This window comes from Erythrolamprus reginae, chromosome 6, assembly GCF_031021105.1.
Source record: "Erythrolamprus reginae isolate rEryReg1 chromosome 6, rEryReg1.hap1, whole genome shotgun sequence".
NCBI lineage: Eukaryota > Metazoa > Chordata > Lepidosauria > Squamata > Dipsadidae > Erythrolamprus > Erythrolamprus reginae.
In genome coordinates this window covers 23,148,407-23,169,293 of record NC_091955.1, presented here as the reverse complement: position 1 = coordinate 23,169,293, position 20,887 = coordinate 23,148,407, and the positions used below count along the sequence as shown (strand labels likewise).

Sequence of the window (20,887 nt, the reverse complement as noted above, 5' to 3'; positions counted from 1 at the left end):
GGTGTAACATAGGCATATTTGGAAAAGCCCATGATTGCTCTCGCAGCTGTGTTCTGCACGATCTGAAGTTTCCGAACATTCTTCAAAGGTAGCCCCATGTAGAGAGCGTTACAGTAGTTGAGCCTCGAGGTGATGAGGGCATGAGTGACTGTGAGCAACGACCCCCGGTCCAAATAGGGCCGCAAATGGTGCACCAGACGAACCTGAGCAAACGCCCCCCTCGCCACAGCCGAAAGATGTTTCTCTAATGTGAGCTGTGGATCGAGGAGGATGCCCAAGTTGCGGACCCTCTCTGAGGGGGTCAATAATTTCCCCACCAGGGTGATAGACGGACAGATGGAATTGTCCTTGGGAGGCAAAACCCACAGCCACTCCATCTTATAAGGGTTGAGTTTGAGTCTGTTGACATCCATCCAGGCTCCAACAGCCTCCAGACACCGGCACATCACTTCCACTGCTTCGTTGACTGGACATGGGGTGGAGATGTAAAGCTGGGTATCATCAGCGTACTGATGATACCTCACCCCATGCCCTTGGATGATCTCACCCAGCGGTTTCATGTAGATATTAAATAGCAGGGGGGAGAGGACCGACCCCTGAGGCACCCCACAAGGGAGAGACCTCGAGGTCAACCTCTGATCCCCCCACTAACACCAACTGCAACGGACCAGAGAGGTAGGAGGAGAACCACCGGAGAACAGTGCCTGCCACTCCTAACCCCTCCAGCCGGCGCAGAAGAATACCATGGTCGATGGTATCGAAAGCCGCTGAGAGGTCAAGAAGCACCAGGACAGAGGATAAACCCCTGTCCCAGGCCCACCAGAGATCATCCATCAACGCGACCAAAGCAGTTTCCGTGCTGTAACTGGGTCTGAAACCCGACTGCTGAGGACCTAGATAATCGGCTTCTTCCAAGGACCGCTGGAGCTGGAGCGCCACCACCTTCACGACAACCTTCCCCATAAAGGGAAGGTTGGAGACTGGACGATAGTTATTAAGTACGGCTGGGTCCAGGGAAGGCTTCTTGAGGAGGGGGCGTACAAGTGCCTCCTTATAAGGAGCCGGAAAGGTCCCCCTCCCCAAGGAGGCGTTGACAATCTCCCGGACCCAGCTCCGTGTCACCTCCCTGCTGGCTGAAACCAGCCAGGAGGGACACGGATCCAGTAAACAGCTGGCGGAACTCACAGCTCCAATGGCCTTGTTCACTTCATCAGGTGTCACCAGATCAAACTCTTCCCAGACAGATGGACAAGTACGGGCCCCAGTCACCTTGACTGACTCATTGTCAGTCATCTCTTTCCCGGAGCTCTCCCCCCAACCTCCTGCCGTAGCAGCTCCAGAACCTCATCGCCTCCTCACAGGCAGGAGCCCATTTCAAAACAGTGCTGGAGCCAGAGGAACCGAGCCAGTCTTTCTCCATGGTCTTAGGCGACCCCTGTGAAATGGTTGTTTGACCCCCAAAGTTGAGAACCACTGTATTAAGGCTTTATAAAGCGGCACTACTATTTCACATGATCTTGATTCTATCCCTGTTAATCAACCTAAGATTATGTTACCTTTTTTAGCTCTGCCGCATATTCTTGGCTCATATTTAAGTGATTGTCTACTAGGATTATAGGATCTCTCTCTTAGTTACTGCTATTAAGCCATGTTTTACCTAATCCATACATGTACATTTGAGTTTTCTTGCCTAAGCATAAAAGTTATAATTTTTTCTTATTTTTCATTTTTTAAAGATAGGGCTCAGCAGTGTTCCCTCTAATTTTTTTGTGGGGGACGGAAAAGTAGAGTGTCTGAGCGGCAGTCCCTTTGGGACTGGGCAGCACAAAAATAATAAATAAATAAACAAACAAACAAACAAACAAACAAACAAATAAATAAAAACCCCACCCTGTTTTGCCTCAGAGAATTTCAAAATAAAATACTGTACTGTGTGTCTGTAACAGTGAGCTCATAATAGGGCAACTCTATCAATATCAAAATGCCACTTAAATAGTTGAGCTAGTTTCAAACTAGATTTTGATTTTCTTTCTTTCTTCCTTACTCCCATTCTTTTTCTTTCTCTTTTCCTTCCTCTCTTTTTTCTATCTGTTTCTCTCTCTTCCTCTCTCTCTCCTTCCCTCTCATTCTTTCCCTCTTGGCTTCTGGACAGGTTTGGAAAACTCTGAGTTGATGATGATTTTTAAGTGAGCGATTGCTCACTGCTCAGCTTAGAGGGAACTATGGGGCTCAGTATTCAAACCAGTCAAGATCTATCTGGATCTTGAGCCTAGTGTTGTCTATTCCTGCCAGTCTATTGTCATCTACAAATTTGATGAGTTTCCCTTTTATTCACAAATTCATACAGTATTCATGCAATATTCATACATTTATACAATACATATAAAATATTTATATATTTTTGCTGTAGAAAATTTTAAAAAGTCTTTATAGCAAAGCCAACAGCATTTCTGAAGATAGCAGGCTGGAAGATAATCTTCAATATAAAAATTATATAAACAGTTCAGAAACATTTTGTGCCCTTTTATTCATAAAGTATATCTTGTTCTGATCTTTTGTTTTGTTTTCTTGTAGAAGAAAAGAGATTCTTGAAATCAAGATTACTTTTCATCTTTGAAGTTCTTTGCTACACAAAATAAAAAGACAACGTAGTGTATCTTGTTCCTCTGGAGAATCTCTAATTTCAAGTAATTCAAAACTCGGCAGTAAGATATTTTAATGTAATGAAGATTTACTTTTTGTTTTCATTCATCTCTGATTGATTACCTGAACATGAACACTGAAGCAATTTCCATTCCTGTTGAAATTGCGCTCTTAATTCTTTCATCCCTTCTACATTCTCCTGTAAATCTGGTGCAAAGTTCCCAAAGGTGGGTATAAAGTCACCTGTTAAGATGTTGGCTATATCCTGCATTATTTTTTCTTCAGTATCCTTTAAAAATAAAGTAGAACACTTGCGTAAACGTGTACTTATCTCAAAAAAAAAAGAAATAACATTTTATTGCTTGTAGTTTCATTTGTGAAAATTTGTACTCTGTTGAATGGATGTATTGAATCATTGGACTAAGCCATAATAGAAGTTTGCTTGGTTTTGGTTTAGTGAATCGTATTACCAGACTTCTGCATTTGGTAAACTTGGGTTTATAGCTTGGCATATTCTCCAAATCCAAACAAATCGGATTTATTTGGTAAGACATAATGAAACACATCACGCTTAGTGCAATGCGGGAATATACAGTATCCAATAAGGAGTCAGTTATCTTAAATACTATAAATCGGGCTTCCTCAACTGGGAAGTGGAACTCCTGAGAAATCTCTCAGCGATTTGTGAGGTGGGACTTCTTACATAAGTGTCTATCTGTAGAGTCCCAATTGAGTTTTTTTCCCCCAAAAGGCAACTGTACTTCGTTTTTCCCTTGAAAATGTTTGTTTTATCATCCAAGAAGCTTCTCGCTTTCTATGAAGAAGCTTCCTAGATGAGAAGCAAAGATTTTGTATGCATACGTGTAATCAGGATAGGCTAGAGGTCTTCAAACTTGGCAACTTTAAGACTTATGGACTTCAACTCCCAGAATTCTCCAGCCAGCTGCTGGCTGGAGAATTCTGGGAGTTAAAGTCCGTAAGTCTTAAAGTTGCCAAGTTTGATGACCCCTGGGCTAGAGCAATGAAACAGAAGCACTATCAAAATCTTGCTCAGTTTCCCCTACTTTCTTTATCTGGGTAGGATAGTTACAAGTTTTCCCAAAGTGGAATGGACTTTGACAATGGTGTCTTGTCAAAAATTGCTCCGACTTTTGTTCCTTGCTTTGCCTGCACCAGCTAGGTCTCACAATGGAAAGCTGTAATGTTGTAAAGTTTGATAACCCCTGGTGATAAATATATTAAAATTGAATTATTAATAAGAAGCTTCATATTTGTTTTCCGCTAAATTCTAATCACAATGAAATCATTCATTGTATTTGGGACGGATGTTGTTTCACATACTGGTATGTTCATGATCCAGGCACAGGAACATAGATAAACAGAGAAGCAAAGCTGAGCAATTCTTCAGGTTGAATCTCAAAAACGTGTTTGGAACACAGACACAAACTATTGTCTGAACCACTTTAAAGAAAACACATCTTTTCTTTGAATTTTTCAGTTACCTTTCACTCCGTTAGAACCAAAATTGAAATGCCACAGCACTTTACTAAATTTTTCATGTATTTGCTTTAGGAAAACAAGAAAATCTGAAACTATAGATGGTTTTAGAAGGAATTAATGGATCCTTTATTCTAAAAAAACAAGCTATTTTCTTGCAAAACCACTTACCTGTATCACAGCGAGAATCTGACATTCTGCTAATCCTTGTAGTAAGCTAATAAGCAAGGAAATTCTATTTTTGCCAAGGTTCTGGTTTGGTCCAATAATTACAATGGTTAAATTAGGCTGATAGCTGTATGCAACTGGAAGAATAAATCCAAAGGTAGCAGAGAAGAAGTTGTTGGTTTTAGGATCCTTGCAAAAATGAACAAAAAATCAAAATATTTAAGTTTTATTTGGTAACAAATGTTGGCATATTAAAATTATCCAAAACTAAATTTCTTAATTTCTCAATATAGAAACTATATTTACACATTACTTATGTAAAGGGATAAAAAAACAAACAGATCTATTGAGCCATGACACTAACATGCAATTCTTTCCAGCCCAAGCATATGAATGCTCAGAATCTTGATGTTTACTTTCCTCTATGTGGAGTGATGTATTGATGGGAAGCTGTTCACATTCTGCTGACTGTGATTTCACCAAAAGAGGTGTTTGGAAATTTTTTTCGGGGGGGGGGATTGGGAGGGGATTTAGCTTACTGCTTTAAACACTGGAGGCTTCCTAGATTCAAGTTATGTGCATTCATATTGTAAAAATTCCCCCAAAATTATGCTGCTGAAATTTGGCCATTTTGCTGCTGAATTTCATTAGTAAAGACTTGGAAGTGGGTTTTTTTAAAATTTGTTCTGGTCTCTGGTCTCTGACTGTAATAAACAGTATAGGTTGAATGAATGAACAAACTGTTGCTCCTGCAACCCAGAGTGATCAAATAAATTAATTCTTTATGTGTGATTAATATAATCAGACTTACCTGATTCAGATGTCGTTTTAAAAAACTTTCATATTTTTCACCTTTTTGCCCCCAAAAAAGAGGTTGGAAATGTCAGTGTGTCGTATACACCGAATACAGCCATTTTTGGCCTCCCGAAGCCCCGTTTGCTAAAAATGGGCCTGTTTTTCCGCAAAAGTGGGCTGTGCAGAGGGTTTGGGAAGCCTGCAGAATGCTCCTAGGGGGTGGAGAAAGGCAAAAGCACCCATTTTTGCAAAAGGAATGGGTGAAAATGGGCCATTTTTTTGCAAAAAATTGAGTTTTTGCCTTCCCCCACACCCTAAGTGCACAAACCCTCTGCATGCCTTGTTTTTGCAAGAAAGGGTGAAAAATGGGCCTTTTTGCAAAAACAGGTGTTTTTGCCTTCTAATTACCCCATCTAGCATGACTGGAGAAGGAATTCTGGGAGCTGAAGTCCACAAGTCTTAAAGCTGTCAAATTTGAAGTTTGTAAAAAATGTACATGGTTGTAAAAAGTGTACATGGTTGTAAAAAAATATTCTGCTACACTGGTATTTTATTAAATAATATATTACTACACCATTTGGTTCAGAATACTTTTTTCCTTGTTTTCCTCCTCTAAAATCTAGGTATGTCTTATGCTCTGGTGCGTCTTATATGCCAAAAAAGTGGAAGTCAGTTGTGGGAAAAACCATCTATTTTACAATTGTGACTTTCCTCAGTCCTTTCTAATTCATGTAGGGGAGGCAAGGGTTAATGATTGTGCTAAAGTTTCTAAGTTTCTAAAAACGTTGTGCCAATTTCTTCCAGGTAGCAGTTCTTCAATTTTTCCCAGATATATTTATAGCATTTGCTATAACCCTGATTGATTGGTTGTAAAATTTATGGCCCACCCATATGCCGCCCTGAGTCTTCGGAGAGGGGCGGCATACAAATCTAAGTAATAAATAAATAAATAAATAAACTTTAGCATGACTCTAGGTAGCAATCTGTACATTTCCAGCAGGCAGAATTCTCAGTTGGATGACAATATTCAAATATTTGCATGCCATCCACATTCTAAGATCAGTGAAAATTGCTGAATATATAGTTCAACTCAAAATTTATATCCTTGCATTCTCACTAAATCATACTTGGGTGATTAAAAAAAATACAATAAACTTACTTCTTTCCAGTTGAGAGAGACATTGTGTTTGGTGTTAACTTGTTCAGAACGTTTACGACAGATATTGATCAAGAGGACTTTGCTGTAAAATATTTTTAAAAATAGGTCCTATAAATATTATCTCTCTAAAATAGTTGCCACCCTGGTAATAATAAAGCAAATACATATATCCAGGAAATATACAAGTAAAGAACTGTTATAATCAAATGCATGTTTTAGATGTAAAATTATTCCAATAAAAAAATTCAAAGTTCCATTTTTTTTCTTACAAAGCCCCACTGACCTTAGCGAAATTTCATGTTTGGAACCAACTGCACAACTATAAATAAACTGGTTGAAATATTGATACTTACTCATCATCCAACTCAATTTTCATGTCCATGTCACCAACAAATACACACAGGACTCTGCACAACAAAATATTTCAAGATCTGTTATGTATATACTGTATATAATAATTATTTCTTTATCTTTACCTTTATTATTTTTTATAAATAACTGAATATGGCAAATTTACCAAATACATCTTCCTCTTTCTTTTTCTTGCAATAACAATCCTGTGAGATATGCTGGGCTGAGAGAGACTGACCTGTGATTAGACTAGCCTGTTACCAGTAGTGAAAACTTTATGACAAATAGCTTAGTCTATGTAAGGTAATCTGATATAATGGACTACATAAAAGAAAACTGGCCTAGTTGACAGTCCAGCAAAATTAACCATATATAGTCAACTACCATTGTAATTGCACTATAAATAACAACTTCTGAGAATTCAATGAAGGAACTAGTAATCTAAACATATAAATTAAGAGCTCTTTTATAATTCTATATGTATAATTCTGACAATATGCTAACTACAAAATTTAAGGATTATAGCATATATGGCAAACGTTTCCTAATACATAAATTAATATTATGCATCATGAACAAAGTCTAATTTATTTCTAGCAAAGTAATATAGACTGCTCAAAAAATAAAGGGAGCACTTAGAAAACATAATATAATTTCAAGTAAATCAAACTTCTGTGAAATCCAATTGTCCAGTTAGGAAGCAACACTGATTTCTAATCAATTTCACATACTGTTGTGAAAATGGAATAGTTGTGCAAATGAAATATTCAATGAGCATATTTCATTCATTCAGATCTAGTATGTGTTTTTTGAGTGTTCCCTTTATTTTTTTGAGCAGTATATTTTGTATTACAGTGATCCCTCGATTATCGCGGGGGTTACGTTCCAAGACCTCCCGCGATAATCGATTTTCCGCGGTATAGTGGTGTGGAAGTAAAAACACCATCTGCGCAGGCGCGCCCTTTTTCCATGGCCGCGCATGCGCAGATGGTGGGGCCGGGGAGCGACGAAAGTGCAACTACAGTAATATTAGATAAACATCTATCTAAATAAATAAAATAAACATCTCGCCGCTCGTCCGTTCGCCCGCCCGCTGCTCGTCCTTTCGCCCGCCGCTCGCCGCTCGTCCTTTCGCCCGCCGCTCGTCCGCTCGCCTGCCTGCCGCTCGTCCGTTTGCCCGCCCACTCGCCCGCCCACCTGCCGCTCGCCGCTCGTCCTTTCGCGCGCCCGCCCGCGCTCGTCCGTTCGCCCGCCCGCCCGCCGCTCGTCCGTTCGCCCACCCGCCGCTCGCCGCTCGTCCTTTCGCACGAGAGAGGGAAAGTGAGAAAAAGAGAGAGAGCAAGAGGGGGAGAGAGAAAGAGAGAGAAGGAAAGAAAGAATAGAGATGAGAAAGGAAGGAAGAGAGTGAGAGAGAGGAAGAAAGAGAGAGAGAGAAGAGTGGAAGGAAGAGAGAGAGAAATGATAGAAAAAAGGGGAGAAAAAAAGAGAAATGAGAAAATGATTGAAGCAGAGAATGACAGGAAAGAAAGAGAAAGAGACAGAGAAGTGACTCTTGGTGATGACGTATGACGTCATCGGGTGGGAAAAACCGTGGTATAGCAAAAAAAACGTGGAGTATTTTTTAATTAATATTTTTTTTAAAAACCGTGGTATAGCGTTTCGCGAAAATCGAGACCGCGAAAATCGAGGGATCACTGTAATTCAGTAGCAACAAATCTCTGCTTTTCACCACAGCACACCCATCAGCTACGTATATCTACTTATTCCTTTTCTACCCTAACTATGTAGTCTTTGTATCATTGTTATCATGTACAATACATTAATAGTATTCTTAAAATGGATCAAATTGCATATAGTGCAATTATGAACAAGTCATTCAGAAGTACATCCCATTGGGTTAAATAGTTTATTCATATAGAAATGAGTACTGTTCATTTTGCAAATAAAGTGAATATGTATACAAATAGTCCAGGTTATGACAGATGTATTTCTTTTCAAAATCTGTCAAGAATTTTCCCAGGTCCCTAAATAATAGACAATGTTAAGAACTGAAAGCATTAGCCAAAAATGGTTCAACGTTTAGAATCTGAAAAGGTATTGATAAAAGAGAATATCTGTAGCTCTGTGGCAGGGTTCATATTGCGACATGCCCTCCTGCGAATTCACTTCCACGCATGCTCAGAAAGTGGTCTCAACCTGAAACACAGCTGAGGAACTTTATTAGTATTAACCTGGGGGGCGGTCAGGAGGGGGTTTTTTTCAAATCAGAGGATGAGAAGCCATCCATACAGTGAAAAAAAGAATCATCAAAAATTCTGAAAAAAGATGAGGGCACAGACGCCATCTTCACGTCTCCAGCGGGTCGCTAATGGCTCGGATGATCTGGCCCGAACTGGGAGGAACCCACCCCTCCTCTTTGGGGTCCCTGGTGCTCTCTGAGTTTGGTGGTTTTCTTGCAGAGGTTTCATTGGCAAACTAGCTAAAATGTATTTGGTAATGAAAAGTCTGCAAGAAAACCACTACGTTTATTTATTTATTTACTTATTCAGGTTTTTTATGCCACCCTTCTCCTTAGACTCAGGGCGGCTTGCAACATGTTAGCAATAGCACTTTTTAACAGAGCCAGCATATTGCCCACACAGTCCGGATCCTCATTTTACACACCTCGGAAGGATGGAAGGCTGAGTCAACCTTGAGCCGGTGATGAGATTTGAACCGCTGACCTTCAGATCTACAGTCAGCTTCAGTGGCCTGCAGTGCAGCACTCCACCTGCTGTGCCACCCCGGCTCTATAGTTCAGAGAACACCAAAGATCCCACTGAAAAAACTATGCTTGGTTACAAAAGATGGCTAATTAAAGTTAGTATGACTCCTAAAAATATTAATACTTTTTTTCAGGATCATGTAGATGGTTAAAAAAAAATCAACTATTTCAATGAACAATAAAGAGGTGTGCTTTCTGTGACATTCAAAGTGTGTCTTTGAATCATTTTTGAATAATAATTTAGTACATTGTCCTTTTAAGTACCAAACTGTGCAAGAAAGTATTAGGCACAACATTCTTATACCTACTTTGGTACCTTCCAGTTTCTACAATGTGCTATCGCAATGGCAGAAGAAAGTGAAGGTGTAGATGAAATTGCAACATGATAATAATTAAAATGTTACTATTTTATGTAATATTACTTACAGTCAAGCTTATATTATTATTATTATTATTATTATTATTATATTATTATTATTATTATCATCATTATTATTATTATTAAAATTTGTATGCCGCCTCTCTCCGTAGACTCAGGGCGGCTCACAGCAGTAATAGAACACAATGTAGAATACAAATCTAATATTTAAAACTAAAAACCCATAATTTACAAAACATATACACAACATACCATACATAAACTATATACGCCTGGGAAGATATTTCAGTTCCCCCATGCCTGACGGCAGAGGTGGGTTTTAAGAAGTTTATGAAAGGCAAGGAGGGTGGGGGCAATCCTAATCTCCAATGGGAGCTGGTTCCAGAGGGTCTGGGCCGCCACAGAGAAGGCTCTTCCCCTGGGTCCCGCCAGCCGACATTGTTTAGTCGACGGGACCCGGAGAAGGCCAACTCTGTGGACCTAACTGGTCGCTGGGATTCGTGCCGCAGATCTGTATTGCATATGAATGTCTAGATTGGTATAGTTATAAGAACAAATAAAGTCTCTGCAAATACTGTAAAATTAATATCAAAACAAAATACTTGGACATTTAAAAGAATATACGTTATCAAGTCTGGATATGTTCCTATTCTGCCACAAAAGGAATTATTGTGCCCATTATTACATCTAGAGAAGGATATTGATTTGAGGGCTACCAGCAAACACCAGTGTCTGATGACATATTTCCCTAAATTAAACAGTCAGTTAAATCTTAGTAATGCACCAAATAGGATGTGTAGTCTATTTACAGGATACATTCGTGTTCTGATTTCAATCAATATCAACAGATCATGTGGACCCCTTTCAATCTGGTTTCAGGCCTAACTACAGCTTTGGTTGCGCTGACGGATGATCTCTGGTGAGCCGAAGATAGGGGTCGTTCCTCAATCTTGGTCCTACTTGACCTCTCAGCTGCTTTCAATACCATTTACTATGGTATCCTTCTGGGATGATTAAGAGATTTAGGGTTAGGAGGCACCGTGTTATGGTGGTTCTCCTCCTATCTCTCTGGTCGATCTCAGTCAGTGTTAGTAGGAGGACAGAGATTGACCTCTAGACCCCTCGTCTGTGGGGTGCCTCAGGGCTCGGTCATCTCCCCCCTCCTATTTTATATCTACATGAAACCACTGGGTGAGGTCATCTGATGATTTGGGTGAGGTATCAGCAATATGCGGATGATACCCAGTTATATACCTCCACCTCATGTCAATTCAGTAAAGCAGTGGATGTGATGTTCCAGTGCCTTGAGGCTGTGAAGATGGGAGTTAATAGGCTCAGACTCAACCCAGACAAGACCGAATGGCTGTGAATATTGCCTCCTGAAAACTATGTCAACTGTCCATCCTTGGCTCTTGGGTGGGGGAGAAGTTGTCCCACTCAGAAAGGATTTGAAATTTGAGTGTCCTCCTAGATTCACAGCTAAAATTAGATCAACATTTGACAGCTGTAGTTAGAGAGACCTTTGCACAAGTGCGTCTTATGCACCAACTATGACCCTACTTGGATCGAGAGGCACTCCTCAGTCAATCATGCCCTTGTTGCCTCCTGATTAGATTATTGCAACACATTCTACATGGGGCTGCCCTCGAAGATTGCTCAGAGATTACAACTGATCCAGAATGCAGCAACGTGAGCTGTCGTGGGTACACCTCGTACACCCACATTACACCAATTCTCCACAAGTTGCACTGGTTCCATATTGGTCTACAGGTGCAATTCAAGGTGTTGGTCATTATCTTTAAAGCCCTACATGGCGTAGGGCCAGGTTATCTTTGAGACCGCCTCTGCCACTCAACTCCACAGGGTTGGTGTCCTTCAGGTCCCGTCAGCTAAACAGTGTTGACTGGTGGGCCGACGAGGGTCTTCTCTGTGGCTGCCCTAGATCTCTGGAACCAGTTACCTCCAGAGGTCAGGACTGCCCCTCACCCTATTGGCCTTTCAAAAAGCTATTAAGGCCTGGCTTTTGCGGCAGGCCTGGGGCTGTTGATCTCGTGGCTGTAATCGGTGAGATCCAGCCATGGTTTTAAATTGGTTTAATGTTTTGGATATTTTAAATATTTTATTCTGCTGTTAAGCTGCCTGGAGTCCTTTGGGAGTTAGGTGGCATATAATTTAATAAAGGGAAGGAAGGAAGGAAGGAAGAAAGAAAGAAAGAAAGAAAGAAAGAAAGAAAGAAAGAAAGAAAAAAGGAAAGAAAGAAAGAAAATATTTTGATATGGAGCAAATAGAAAGAAACTTAGGTTTCCCCAAGTATAAAAAGAAGGACTCCAATTCTAAAAACCATGTTGCTAGCACAAAGAAATTTGATTAACTAATTAGCTAAAAACTAATAACTTGGCAGTACCTCTCTACTATTCATTTGTGCATATTAGATGTGCAGATAATTATTGTCATTTAATTTACAAAGGTACAGTGGTACTTCTACCTAAGAATGCCTCTACTTACAAACTTTTGCCTCTTCTCAAGAACCATTTTCCACTTACAAACCCGAGCCTCCGAAACTGTAACCGGAAAAGGCAGGCAGAAGCCTCTGTGAGGCCTCTGCAGGAATCTCCTGGGAGGAAATGGGGCCAGAAAAGGTGGGGAGGAGCCTCCATGGGCCCTCTCTAGCAATCTCCTGGGAGGAAACAGGGACTCCACCCTCCCTGTGGTTTCCCCAATCGCACACATGATTTGCTTTTACATTGATTCCTATGGGCAAAATTGCTTCTTATTACAAACTTTTCTACTTATGAACCTGGTCATGGAGAGTAGAGGTACCAACTGTATTAGAATAGACTTAGGTGGCTTGAAGTTGTTTTAACTTTTATCCTAGCAAAGATTATGCATGAATAAATGGTCTACTTTGGAATGGAGATGGAATACATCCCATCTAGGCCTTTTCAAACTCTTACATGATTTTTGTATACAAGTCATAATGCCAGAGGTATACAGTAACGGGAAGGTCGAGGCAAATAATGAAATACATATCATGATGTGACAATTATTATTTAAATCTTTTATATAATATTTTTATAAAGTTATTAAGTGAGTTCCATGCATCAACTATTGGGTTACTAAAGTTGTATTTCCTGCAGTCGAGTTTAGAGTGGTTTACTTTAAGTTTGTATCTGTTGTGTGCTCATGTGTTGTTGTAGTTGAAGCTGAAGTAGTCATTGATATCTTGTCCCCCCCCCCAAATCAATCAAGTTACTTTTTTTTAAAAACAGCATAACTGAGAATCTCTGACCTTCCTGCCAATCAGCTTGAAGCTCTGTTGGGAGAATTGGCACTAGACTTATGGTTGGGGGTCACCACAACATGAGGAACCGTATTAAGGGGTCATGGCATTAGAAAGGTTGAGAACCACTGATGTAATACAACTAATGAAGCTTCCAGGATAGGAAGCAAAGGGTCTTGTTTTTCCTTCAAAAATAAAAACCACTTTTGATATACCGTAACCATAGTTCCCTCTAAGCTGAGCAGTGAGCAATCGCTCACTTAAAAATCATCATCAACTCAGAGTTTTCCAAACCTGCCCAGAAGCCAAGAGGGAAAGAGTGAGAGGGAAAGAGAGAGAGAGAGGAAGAGAGGAAGAGAGAGAAACAGATAGAAAAAAGAGAGGAAGGAAAAGAGAAAGAAAAAGAATGGGAGTAAGGAAGAGAGAAAGAAAATCAAAATCTAGTTTGAAACTAGCTCAACTATTTAAGTGGCATTTTGATATTGATAGAGTTGCCCTATTATGAGCTCACTGTTATAGACACACAGTACAGTATTTTATTTTGAAATTCTCTGAGGCAAAACAGGGTGGGTTTTTTATTTATTTATTTGTTTGTTTGTTTGTTTGTTTGCTTGCTTGCTTGCTTGTTTGTTTGTTTGTTTATTTATTTATTCATTCATTTATTCATTTATTCATTTATTCATTTATTCATTTATTCATTCATTCATTCATTCATTCATTCATTCATTCATTCATTCATTTATGTGCCGCCCAGTCCCGAAGGGACTGCCGCTCAGATACTATACTTTTCCGCCCCCCCCCAAAAAAAAATTAGAGGGAACACTGACCGTAACTATAACTTGGATATCTGAGAATCTTCATAGACAATTTAGGGCATAGCTTCAATTTAAGAACAACTTCCCTTTAGGAATGGCTGTGAGGTTATAAAATATAATCCTCCTCAACTAGAAAAAAATATGCCATTTTGAATCAACCCAGCTTTCCAAATGATTAACATTACCTCCTTTTTAATGATTTTGTTAAGGACAGCCAGCATGTTCAGGAGTGAGTTTAGAGCTTCTTCTTTCATATTTTTCACATCAAATGCACTGTGAAATACATATATTTGAATGATGGTTATACACCAGAACATTCGGAACAACTGTAATGCTTGAACAACATGCTGAGTTAAGAATTTATTACTTCTTAATGGACATATAAATGTTGCCCACATTATAAATTACTCTGCGTATTGTACACTAAAAGTGTTGTCTCTATTATTCAGGAGGAATCTTATGTTAACTACAACATCAATTAACCCCAGCAATTTCTTCTTGAGACATATAAAAACCCAGCTGCTGTGGCCTAGAGGTGGAGCTCTTGCCTCACAATCAGGAGGTTGTGAGTTAAATCCTAAATGGAGGCAGATAAAGGGTCTCCTGCTTGGGCAGGGGGTTGGACTAGGTCAGGAGTTGGCAAAGTTGGCTCTTCTGACATGTGGACTTCAACTCCCAGAATTCCTTGAGCTAGCATGATTGGCTCAGGAATTCTGGGAGTTGAAGTCCACATGTCATAGAAGAGCCAACTTTGCTTACCTCTGGACTAAATGACCTGCAAGGCCCCTTCCAACTGTGTTAATCTGTTAATTTAAATATAGAAGGACTTTTGTATTCCGGATTAAACAGATTATCACTCTGGGGAGGGTGGGTTGTCATCGGGGTTTTTTAATATGGGGAATTTTTAAATGTTATAAAGTGCCTGGAAACACCTCTGTGTGAGTTTGGCTGCCTTATAATTTTGAAAAATAAACAAATAATCACAGGCCACTTCTACTTGATGTTCTACAGGTAATCCTTGACTTACTACCACTATGGGGCCTGAAATTTATGTCTCTGAGGGAAACATTTGTTGAGTTTTGTCTCATTTTGCAATCTTTCTTCCCACAGTTGTTAAGAAAATAATTGCAGTTGTTCAATTAACAATACTGTTGTTAAGTGAATCTGGCTTCCCCATTGACATTGCTTGTCAGAAAGTCACAAAAACTGATTATAGGACACTGTCATAAATATGAAGCAGTTGTCAAGCTTCTAAATTTTGATCACATGATCATGGGGATGCTGCAAGTGTGAGAAATGATCACAACTCACTTATTTTTCGGTGCCATTGTAACTTTGAGCAGTCACTAAATGAACTGTTGTAAGTAAAGGACTTCCTGTACTTTACACTGGCAAGCTTTTGCCACCAATCCTTCTAACTGGAGAGGCTGAACTTTGTTTTTCATTGAAAGCTGAATATTAAAGATTTGGTTGTATCATGACAGACCCTGTTTTGAGCTGATGAACAGTGTGGCTAACCTGAGAGTAGTTTTGAACTCTTTCCCATCCAGGCCCTTTGGAATGTGAACAGTTGGCGGGAGCAGGTGTGCACCACACTCATCTACAGCGGCTGCTGTTCTAATAGAAGGTTTCAAAGACAAAATGCTTTTCATATGCGTCTCCAAAAACCTATCTGTTTTGATGACTTCATTGACATCTCCCTTTCCAACTTCTTGAGGATTTAGGAGTTCCACATTGGTTTGTGTAAGCTCAGCTTTTTCTGCTCCACAGGGTATAATACCGAGGTCTTGCACTGGAGTTACACCTGGAAATGACAACAGAACACAGCCCATCTCCACAGTGAAGACAAATTATGCTTGTTTTCCTCAAACCAGTGGCCTTCAGATCTGTTGGGATTACAAGCCTCAAAATCCAATTTATGGAAAGTTGATTCTGCTAGTTATACTTGGGGATTGGGGATTGCCACATTTTCAAATATCTGTTCAGATTTCTGGGGGAAACAACACATTTAGCTCAAAAATTATTCGTTTAGTTCAAAATTTTAACATTGTTTTTTAGTAGAAAATGGACAGTTTTTACATTTTTGTTGCCTAGTATATAATATGGAATAATCCCCTTATTGTTGGAGCTATGTAAAAGTCAGATAGATGGGTTGCACCTACATTGAAAATGTGTTGGTAGAAATGTTTCAAGTTAGAGGGATCACAGTACTTGATTAAAGCAGCTTGGATTTTCCCAACTGCTACAAGAAAGATGATGTAGTTCCATTAATGCAGGAGGGTCAAACTCACGTAGTCACAGCAGTGTCACTAGACCAATAGGGACTTTTTCCCCCTTTGTAAACTGAGCGCTGGCATGGCCAGAGTGTAATACATCTTGTGGGCCGGAGGTTTGACAGCCCTGCATTAATGAATCAAAGCATCATGTCCTTGTTGTAACTCCCTGTGCTTATTCTCCCACATTCTGAAAAAACACTTCTTTGGTTGATATTTTTAAGTATACACTCTTTAAGTATATATTTAATATGCAGCATATTTTTAAATACACCCATACTCTTTTAAATTAATTCAATTCCAGTTATTTCAACTACATATACTGTTATAATTATTCAAGCTAAATTTGCCACTGACATCCTTTATATGGTCAATCTTTCTTTTGACAATTCAGAAAGAAGAAGAAAGAACTTTAGGGCAAGTTAGAAACATAGAAACATAGAAGACTGACGGCAGAAAAAGACCCCATGGTCCATCTAATCTGCCCTTATACTATTTCCTGTATTTTATCTTACAATGGATATATGTTTATCCCAGGCATGTTTAAATTCAGTTACTGTGGATTTACCAACCACGTCTGCTGGAAGTTTGTTCCAAGGATCTACTACTCTTTCAGTGAAATAATAATTTCTCACGTTGCTTTTGATCTTTCCCCCAACTAACTTCAGATTGTGTCCCCTTGTTCTTGTGTTCACTTTCCTATTAAAAACACTTCCCTCCTGAACCTTATTTAACCCTTTAACATATTAAATGTTTCGATCATGTCCCCCCTTTTCCTTCTGTCCTCCAGACTATACAGATTGAGTTCATTAAGTCTTTCCTGATAGGTTTTATGCTTAAGACCTTCCACCATTCTTGTAGCCCGTCTTTTGACCCGTTCAATTTTGTCAATAACTTTTTGTAGGTGAGGTCTCCAGAACTGAATACAGTACTCCAAATGTGGTCTCACCAGCGCTCTATAAGGGGATCACGATCTCCCTCTTCCTGCTTGTTATACCTCTAGCTATGCAGCCAAGCATCCTACTTGCTTTTCCTACCGCCCAACCACACTGCTCACCCATTTTGAGACTATCAGAAATCACTACCCCTAAATCCTTCTCTTCTGAAGTTTTTGCTAACACAGAACTGCCAATGCAATACTCAGATTGAGGATTCCTTTTCCCCAAGTAAAGTTGTTAATTTATATTGACTAAATTAATTTAGTCAATATATTGTCAATTTATGTGAATTTACCTAGCAATGTTAAAATCTAGCCAATCTAGTTTCTACTGTAATATTCCTTCTAAATTGAAATAGGAATTTGATAACTTATTCTACTTAAGGATCTGGTTTAAACTTGATGAGTGAGATTTCTGTGAATTAAGAAAAGGATAGATAGTAAACTAAATCCAGAAATGTTTTAATACTTTCCATAATCTGCAGCAATATATATAAATATTTTTCCATCTAGCTAGCTGATGAGGCCAGAAGAAGGCCGAAATAAATCTATCCTAGTCTCCCTTAATTTTCAAATTTCAGCAAAAACATGTGACACACACATATATATATACAGTATATGGGAATTTCTGCCATTACCTTCATATGTCAAACACTTCCAATATGGTTTATGTGCAGCTCTCACATTCTCAATTGATTCCCTTGCACTAAAAAAGATCAAATGGGATGCATATTCTTTGAATATATATTTTATTTATTTTATTTATTATTTAGATTTGTATGCCGCCCCTCTCCGCAGACCTCTATATTTTTAAATATAATAATCTGTATAAGTGTTATTTGCAATGATACATGGCAGAAAAACCTGAGGCTATGGTATCTAAAATAAACTTAAAATTATGAAAGCAAAATAAAGTACATATATCAATATTCACTATCTCATCTGGTTGAATATGATATTTTTCTACCATTCTTTGTAATTCCCAGGATTTTATAATATGTAGACACTTCAAAAATAAATCTACCTCTTTTGTTGGAAAAAAAAATTCATATAAGACCGTGATGGTGAACCTATGGCGCGGGGAGCCATATCTGAGGGCACACCAGACTGCTAGGTTTCAGCTCCAGAGCGCATGCGCCCGCTGGTCAGCTGATTTTTGGTCTTAGGAGAGGTAGTTTCGCCCTCCTGGCTTCAGGAAAGCTTCGCTGAAACCCCAGAAACAAAAAACAAAAAGAAGGGGAGGGGGCGAGGAGGGCTCTGTGAGGGAGGGGGAGCGCTGAAACTAAATTGCCACCTTTTTTCAGCTGCAGCCAAAAAGGGGGTTAAAAAGAAGGGGAGGGGGCGAGGAGGGCTCTGTGAGGGAGGAGGAGCGTTGAAACTAAATTGCCACCTTTTTTCAGCTGCAGCCAAAAAGGGGGTTAAAAAGAAGGGGAGGGGCCTGGGGAGGGTGAAAACAGCTTTCCCCCCCCCAGGCCCTCTGGAGATCAGAAACGGCCTGTTTCCCAACTTCTGGTGGGCCCAATAAGCTCATGTTTCACCCTCCCCAGGCTCCAAAGGCTTCCCCAGAGCCGGAGGATGGGTAAAAACACACTCCTCCATCCCCCCAGAGGCTCTCTGGAAGCCAAAAATACCCTCCTAGAGCCTCCTGGCCAACACACACATGCATGCTGGAGCTGGGCTAGGGCAAGAGCTCACCTGCCAGCAGATATGGCTCCACGTGTCACCTATGGCACCCGTGCCATAGGATCGCCACCCCGGCCTAAACTTTGTCGTTTATCAAGAGAGAGAGTGAAAGTCAGTAGAAATTCCCATTCTTTAGAGTAACATTTCTATATGAGCTTCTGTTTTGGTCACCCAAATTTTAAAGCACGCCAGTTGGGGAATACTGGAAAATGAAGCAACAAATCTTCAAGCTGTCAAGATTGAGAAACACTGGTTTGAAGTTATGGTGGCCCATATGAAATCTTCAAATTAAAATAAATATATAACCTATCCATGTCATAATTGTATACCATTGTTCAACAGATTCCTCACTGAGCAATGATTTTTTGGATGGAACAATACAACACAGTTTATAGGCCAAGCACCAAAAGAACAGGTACACGAAATGTACATCCAATCTCTCCTCTCTAAAAACTTCACGGATGTGTCTGCTACAAGTCAACCTACATAAAACGGTTAGAAGGTGCATTTAAATGCAGGGCTTGGGTAGACAGTAAAACCTAATTGTATGCTGGACTTTGCACTTTTGCCAATAGAGGAATCCTATGTACAGACATGCACACAGAGAAATTTTAAAAAGTTCAGATGGTAGTTTCAATTGTATGATCACCATTTTGGATTTTTTCTTTTTTGACAATCCCTTAATGGAAATAATTTTGTAAGATTGTCCCATCCACAGTCTTCTTTAGAACTGGCCTTTTGCCAATGCAGTTCTATCTTTTTAGTTATTACATGCCTACACACATGAACATTGTCATACATGTACCTCAAACATGGCATCATTTCACCAGACAAAGGAGGTAAAGGATCTCCAAGCAAAGCCTTTAGAGTCATGCAGACTGATTCAGAGAGTGACCGTAAGTGATATCCACCCTAAATAAAAACAAAATATAAAGGAGCATACAAAATTCCAAGCAAAGATTGTAAGCAAACAACATCATCTGTGTGTTAAATTACAAGAAAATAAACAAGTAGAATTCATAAGCACCAGCTAGTCTCCAAGCATATAATCTTTTCCCCCTTTTTTCTGATTTTGTATTTCAACTTTGGAAATAAATAAAAAATATTAGGAAAAAAGTACCAAAAATTAATAAAATATCATTTCATAAAGAAAGAAGTGATATAATTGTAAGAATTGTATTATCAATATTCCAAACCTCAAATGTATTTATGATCTCTGGAATGGCCTATGGGGCCTCGTTGCCAAGCACACAAAGTAAGGTCACATGCCTGTGAATGGGAAAATGGCCATTGGAACTTCAAATTCAGGTTGTAAGTATTCCTCTGGTAGGCTCACTGGAACTTTAATTGGTTGCTAAGTGATATATCATAAGTCGAGGACTACCTATATTCTTAGGCTAGTGTCAATATGTGAATATTCATAATTCTAGAAAAATTTAAACAGTAACTATGATGAAAAAGTTGATAATATTTATTGAATTGGAAATCAGATTGTAATAGAAACCATACCTCTAAAACTGCACACAACTTTCCATGAGCTAAATTCATTAGAAAATGGGTAAGATGGGAAAAGCATTCTGGAGTTGCTTTCATCTGCCCCTAAAACCAAAACAAACAGGAACGAAGTTGGATTTTTATTTTTTATTTTAAAAAAGGCCTGTTTTCATGGGGAAAAAAGAAAGAAAAACAATATTTAGAAAAGAGCTTACCTCTGGATCGCCTATGCCAGAGTCATATCCAGCAGAAATCAACACAAGTTCTGGATCAAACTACAGTTGAGGGGGAAAAAATCAACACAGCGCTTATATTATAGTACAGTGTTCCCTCAACTTTCATGGGGGATGCGTTCCGAGACTGCCCGCAAAAGTTGAATTTCCGCAAAGTAGAGATGCGGAAGTAAATACACCATTTTTGGCTATGAACAGTATCACAATCCTTCCCTTAACACTTTAAATCCCTAAATTACAATTTCCCATTCCCTTAGCAACCATTTAGATTATTACTCACCATGTTTATTAATTAAAGTTTATTAACAAAAAATATTTATTAAAGGTGGATGAAAGTTTGGCGATGACATATGATGTCATTGGGTGGGGAAAAACGTGGTATAGGGAAAAACCACGAAGTATTTTTTAATTAATAT

General features: G+C 39.2%; 1 protein-coding gene and 1 pseudogene across 1 annotated transcript in view; one reads left to right on the top strand and one right to left on the bottom strand.

Annotated features, from left to right (window-relative positions):
- The window catches only part of LOC139168955 (polyamine deacetylase HDAC10-like), a 43,791-nt gene extending 23,211 nt beyond the window's left edge, over window positions 1-20,580 (bottom strand). Inside the window, exons 1-12 of the mRNA XM_070754733.1 lie at window positions 20,575-20,580; window positions 20,454-20,513; window positions 20,254-20,343; window positions 19,550-19,656; window positions 17,700-17,767; window positions 15,370-15,655; window positions 14,032-14,124; window positions 9,686-9,766; window positions 6,616-6,669; window positions 6,263-6,344; window positions 4,312-4,497; window positions 2,767-2,932 (exon numbers count right to left, since the gene is read on the bottom strand). Of these exons, the coding sequence (XP_070610834.1) occupies window positions 2,767-2,932; window positions 4,312-4,497; window positions 6,263-6,344; window positions 6,616-6,669; window positions 9,686-9,766; window positions 14,032-14,124; window positions 15,370-15,655; window positions 17,700-17,767; window positions 19,550-19,656; window positions 20,254-20,343; window positions 20,454-20,513; window positions 20,575-20,580 (1,279 nt within the window). The remainder of the gene's footprint in view (window positions 1-2,766; window positions 2,933-4,311; window positions 4,498-6,262; window positions 6,345-6,615; window positions 6,670-9,685; window positions 9,767-14,031; window positions 14,125-15,369; window positions 15,656-17,699; window positions 17,768-19,549; window positions 19,657-20,253; window positions 20,344-20,453; window positions 20,514-20,574) is intronic.
- Window positions 20,581-20,824: 244 nt separating this feature from the next.
- Window positions 20,825-20,887, top strand: part of LOC139168954 (polyamine deacetylase HDAC10-like) — a 17,413-nt pseudogene continuing 17,350 nt past the window's right edge.